General features: G+C 42.9%; 1 protein-coding gene across 1 annotated transcript in view; it reads left to right on the top strand.

The window, feature by feature from the left end:
- Positions 1 to 1,432: 1,432 nt before the first annotated feature.
- fdx2 (ferredoxin 2) overlaps positions 1,433 to 6,194 on the top strand; it is a 7,506-nt gene continuing 2,744 nt past the window's right edge. The window contains exons 1-5 of the mRNA XM_027283623.1: positions 1,433 to 1,667; positions 3,978 to 4,029; positions 4,345 to 4,451; positions 4,531 to 4,618; positions 6,017 to 6,179. Of these exons, the coding sequence (XP_027139424.1) occupies positions 1,478 to 1,667; positions 3,978 to 4,029; positions 4,345 to 4,451; positions 4,531 to 4,618; positions 6,017 to 6,173 (594 nt within the window). The 5' untranslated portion in view covers positions 1,433 to 1,477 and the 3' untranslated portion in view covers positions 6,174 to 6,179. The remainder of the gene's footprint in view (positions 1,668 to 3,977; positions 4,030 to 4,344; positions 4,452 to 4,530; positions 4,619 to 6,016; positions 6,180 to 6,194) is intronic.

Raw genomic sequence — 6,194 nt, 5'->3', positions numbered from 1 at the left:
CCAGAAAGTATAATGAAGAAACAGCAAATGGAAATACTGAAGTACACGTACAGCATGGAAGATGAACTCAAAGACTACTCACGAGGTAAACCCTCGAACCCTGATGGAAGCAGATTAATGTTGTGGTATAAATATTCTTCTTTGAGCCATTATAGATTGTAATATATATACATGATGTGGTGAAAGTAACAAAGTAGTACATTTACTCAAGTAATGGACAACTTTGTTACTTTACTTTACTAGTTACTTTTGAGATTTTACACATGAAACATTTGATTTGCTTATAAAATATGAACTTTTATTAGAGAATAAAATGTCAAACAGCACACAAAGCAGTTTAATTCGCTGAAGTACGCTGTTTATATGTTAAAGAATAGAATAGATACTTTATTGAGTCTTTTTTACATGCAACTTTACCCGAAATACACACACACACACATATACAAAGGGTTCATAGACATGCAGAAATGTGGACAGTTCTGGTGGAGTGATGGGCAGCCACACAGAGCAGCGTCCTTGCTCAAAGGAGGGGCGACTCGGTAGTGCCCAGGAGGTGGACTGGCACCTCTACCAGTCCATCTGGGGTCTTTAACCAGGGGTCCACGACCCCAAGGGGGTCCACAGAGGTACTGCAGGGTGGTCCGCCAATTTTTGTCATAATAATTGAGAATTTTTACCAAAATAATGTCAAACTGTGAGGGTGCAGATGAATCAGTGGACATCAAAGATGTGCATCTCTTGGGATTAATAGCCAATAATAATCATGCATGAACTTTTTTTTTAACAATAATAAACGCACACACATATATATATATATATAAACAGGTTAATAAGGTGAAATAAAAGTTGAATAAAGTAAATATAAAAGTTAAAATGTGACAAATGTGGAGTCCTGGTTCTGTTTGTTTCTCGTCCACGGGGTCCTTGGGTTGAGCCACCCTCTGGTTCCCAGGCCAAGTCTGTACAGACTGAACTACTGCCGCCTGAATGCATCAGTATTAATGCTCCAACGATATCAGAATCAGAAATACTTTATTAATCCCTGCAGGGAAATAGTTTTTGTTACAGCAGCTCCCAAACGGTAAGTGAGAGCAAGAAAAAACAAAACTTTAACACTATATACACATGTATAAATAACAGTTAAATAAAACCAAGTAACAGTGAACTATGCAATATGCAAATCTAAAACCTTATAAAGAATTTAGTGTTTGACAGACTGTACAGAGAACACACTGACTGTTTACATTTATTTACTGTAACACTGACAGCTCACTTTGCACGATGACTACTTTGATTTATATATATATATATATATATATATAAATAATTCTAATATTTAAATCATGAATATTTAAACATCTGATGCTGTGATGTCATGGTGTCAGTGTGTGACGCAGCAGCGCCATCTGCCGTCAGAGCCGTGCGTCACAAACCCTGACGTCACCCCGCTCGTCAGGTGCCATGTGACCAAAACAGAATGATGGCGGCCTCTGCTGCAGCCCGGTCCAGCATGGTTCTGACTTTCAGACTGTCCCGGGTTCTCCCGAACTGCAGCAGCTGTCCCTTCAACAAGCTGAAGGCCTGTGCGAGCGGCTCGGCTCGCCCACAGAGGAGGACTTCTCTGGACAGCTTCAGGACCGCGAACCGACACCTGCAGACGGGCACAGGTGAGGTGCTGCTAACAGCTTTAGCTGCTGCTGTCTGTCTGTTTGTTTGTTTGTTTGTCTGTTTGTTTGTTTGTTTGTTTGTTTGTTTGTGATTAATCTTCTGAAGGTTTGAAGTTGTGTCAGAGTTTGTCTCTCAGCTGCTCGCATGGTCTCAGAAGTTATTAGAGTCTAAAGGTCGCTCAATAACACTTGTGCAACAGTTTTTTTTTTTAGGTTGTGAAACTGCAACAGGTCATCCTCTGACGTCATAAATCATCAAGCATCCTCTGACGTCATAAGTCATTAGAAATAAGATAAATAAATCAGTCACGTGGTCTGAAACCAGCAGAATAAAGTTCCCTTAAAGCAACAGTACGTAGAAGTGTCAGAGTGTAATCCCATCTTGGCTGTACTCGAGTATTTCTTCTGATTACATTACTCATGATCAGAAACCGCTGACAGCCAAACATCAACCACGTCAAACATGTTAACATTGTCCGCTCGGCCAGCTCCTGTTCTGGCATGACACCGGCTCCAAAACGGCTGTGGTGTAAACAGTGAGACAGTCAGCATGGCTAACAGCCTGAGCTAACAGCAGCTAACAGGCTGAGCTAACAGCAGCTAACAGCAGCTAACAGACTGAGCTAACATGAGTTAACAGCAGCTAACAGGCTGAGCTAATGTTAGCTAATATTAGCTAACAGCAGCTAACAGGCTAAGCTAACATGAGTTAACAGCAGCTAACAAGCTGAGCTAACAACAGTTAATAAATTGAGTTAACATTAATTAACAGCTAACATTAGTTAACAGCAGCTAACAAATTGAGCTAATACTAGTTAACATTAGTTAACAGCAGTTAACAGACTGAGTTAACATGAGCTAACAGCAACTAACAGACTGAGCTAACAGACTGAGCTAAAATTAGTTAACAAATTGAGCTAATGCTAGCTAACAGCAGCTAACAGACTGAGCTAACAGCAGCTAACAGACTGAGCTAACATGAGCTAACAGCAGCTAACAGACTGAGCTAACATGAGCTAACAGCAGCTAACAGACTGAGCTAACATGAGCTAACAGCAGCTAACAGACTGAGCTAACATGAGCTAACAGCAGCTAACAGACTGAGCTAACATGAGCTAACAGCAGCTAACAGACTGAGCTAACATGAGCTAACAGCAGCTAACAGACTGAGCTAACATGAGCTAACAGCAGCTAACAGACTGAGCTAACATGAGCTAACAGCAGCTAACAGACTGAGCTAACATGAGCTAACAGCAGCTAACAGACTGAGCTAACATGAGCTAACAGCAGCTAACAGACTGAGCTAACATGAGCTAACAGCAGCTAACAGACTGAGCTAACATGAGCTAACAGCAGCTAACAGACTGAGCTAACATGAGCTAACAGCAGCTAACAGACTGAGCTAACATGAGCTAACAGCAGCTAACAGACTGAGCTAACATGAGCTAACAGCAGCTAACAGACTGAGCTAACATGAGCTAACAGCAGCTAACAGACTGAGCTAACATGAGCTAACAGCAGCTAACAGACTGAGCTAACATGAGCTAACAGCAGCTAACAGACTGAGCTAACATGAGCTAACAGCAGCTAACAGACTGAGCTAACATGAGCTAACAGCAGCTAACAGACTGAGCTAACATGAGCTAACAGCAGCTAACAGACTGAGCTAACATGAGCTAACAGCAGCTAACAGACTGAGCTAACATGAGCTAACAGCAGCTAACAGACTGAGCTAACATGAGCTAACAGCAGCTAACAGACTGAGCTAACATGAGCTAACAGCAGCTAACAGACTGAGCTAACATGAGCTAACAGCAGCTAACAGACTGAGCTAACATGAGCTAACAGCAGCTAACAGACTGAGCTAACATGAGCTAACAACAGCTAACAGACTGAGCTAACATGCGTTAACAACAGCTAACAAACTGAGCTAACATGAGCTAACAGCAGCTAACAGACTAAGCTAACATGAGCTAACAGGCTGAGCTAACATTACAGTCAGTGTAGCATCATCATGAGCTGACAGACGGTTCATCAGGATGAGTCGCAGCATTAATCTGTTATTTTATGGTACAAAGGTCACACAGTGAATGAATGTTTACTTCTTCATGTCGTGGACAAATGTTGCTTCAATCATTTTTTTTTAACAAATTACTTCTCGTTCCTTGATTGACAAAATTAGGTTTAGTTTGTTAAATAAATGATCCAAGCCTGACTTGTCTCCTCTGCATTGATCTGATTTTTTTATTTTTATTTTGTACAATCATTAAAAAACGATATCTCCCGTTATCTGTGCTGCTTTTGTTGCAGGCCTTTACCACAGCGAGGAGGGGAGCTCCAACGCAGAGAACCCCGACGATGTGTGAGTTTACCGTGAACTGACTCTCGACGAGTCAATCAACACACACACACGTTATTGTTTTAATTACAGCTGCAGTTTTAGTCCAAGTCGGCGCAGGCTGGTCTTCAGGGAAAGCCTGCTCAGATTATTTTGCAGAGTCATGCTGCACATGCATTTTATTTCACACACACTGAACCAACAGTTGAACTTGCAGTGTACCACAGCATGAAGCTGTCCACGTGATGAGTGGCAGTAACTGTAAAACTGTTTATTTATTGTCATGGAAACTCAAATATTTGTTAATAAGGCTGAATTGTTGAACTGATTGCTGCTCAGGGTGAATGTGGTGTACGTGGATCGGTCCGGACAGAGGATCCCGATTAAGGCCAAAGTGGGAGACAACGTCCTGTATCTGGCTCACAAGCATGGCATCGAACTGGAAGGTGAGCGTTCACACAGTCGAAGCTGCTTCTTCATCTTTAATTAATTAATTCATTATTTTGTGTTTCTCTTTTCCTTCAGGAGCCTGTGAGGCGTCGCTGGCCTGCTCAACGTGTCAAGTCTATGTGAGCGCTGCTCATTTTGACAAACTGCCAGAGCCTGAAGAGAGGTGGGTCCTGCTGGAAATGATGTTTTCCTTAATGTTTTTGTAATAATTACACAACCAGGTCCCCAGCAGCAGCTGATATCACTGACTAGTCCAGCAGCAGTCAGCCCAGCTCGGCGTCTGTCTTTCAGCCTTTTATTTCACCAAGCTCTCACCAACCACTAAAAGTCAGTCCCACATTTACTCTTGCTCGCTCACTCTCTCCTTTAGCTTCCTCCATAAACGTCCTCTTCACTCTCTTCTCCTCTGCCATCATGTCCATAGAGGCTGCTGAGCCTGGTTACCTCCTCTTCTTCTTTTTGGTAGTCCATAACGCCTGTTGGTACAAACACTCAGTCCGTCAGCTTGGCGACGACACTGAGCTAACAGCAGCTACAGCTGTCAGCAGTTTACTTCACTGTCCATTGGGATGTAACGATACACTCAACCACGACTCGATACGGTTCACGATACGATTTTCTCAAAATGAGCTACAGACAAATTATGACCAAATAAAATGATTTTTTATTTGTAGGGAAAATCTATATCAGAAACTCTCAAACAGTTTGTGTTCTCTTATAAAAAATGCAACTTAAATCTTAAACAACAAAAACTCCACAAAATCCTGTTAACTGCTGTGATGTGCAGTTTTCGCTCACGAGGTGGCGTAACGTTACTTGCTGCTTTGCTGTTGCAATTGCTTGCAGTCTCTCTATATTTCAATGCTGTTTTGGTTTTGTCTGTCCGTTTCTCACGTGTTTTGGTATATAGGAATCCAAAATGCTTCACACACGGTGATTTCAACTGCTCGGTGCGTCCTCTGTTTCAAGCTACTTTCTATCGTCGCCATGTCTTCCCTCGCTCTGTTGCTCGTACCTACGTAGTGACGTAGTCCCGTGACTTGACGTTGAACAAATGATCACCAACCAGTCACTTTTTTTTAGATAACGTAAGAAAAGAACACATCCTACTTCTTCGCATTCGCGGAGAATCGCGATTCATTTTTTCTGTCAACCGGTGCGAATCGTCCAGCATTTTTACCGATTTTATCGTGTCACGATGCATCGTTACATCCCCCCTGTCCATCATAAACTCTGTAAATCACAGGAGTTGAGGCGGAGCAGCCGGAGGACTCAGAGGAAAACCAGAAAACATTTCCTCCATAAAATATTATCCAGTTTCACCCGAATCAGTGAATAGTTGCTGCTGTGTGACTTAGTGCCGTAAAGCGTTACGTACTTCTCCCGACCCGGAGCCCAAAGTTACATAGTGTGAGAACAGACGTACGAATGACAGAGACACCGTTCACCTGATCACAGGTCAGTGTGGGTCAAAGGAGGAAATCTGAAGAGTTGCACGGTGTGTTATGTGACTTCACTTTTAATTTCAACGAGATCAACTGACGGTTATCTTTGCTCCCAGGGAGGATGACATGCTGGACATGGCGCCCATGCTTCAGGAGAACTCCCGACTGGGATGCCAGATCTTTCTCACCCGAGAGCTCGAAGGCATGGAGCTCACCTTACCCAAAGTCACCAGGAACTTCTACGTGGACGGGCACACGCCCAAACCTCACTGAGAAGAGGTTCGCGGAAGACGA

The sequence above is a fragment of the Larimichthys crocea genome, chromosome X (assembly GCF_000972845.2).
Source record: "Larimichthys crocea isolate SSNF chromosome X, L_crocea_2.0, whole genome shotgun sequence".
Classification (NCBI taxonomy): Eukaryota; Metazoa; Chordata; class Actinopteri; family Sciaenidae; genus Larimichthys; species Larimichthys crocea.
The sequence above is the reverse complement of the archived record's forward strand: the minus strand, read 5'-3'. Positions and strand labels throughout refer to the sequence as shown.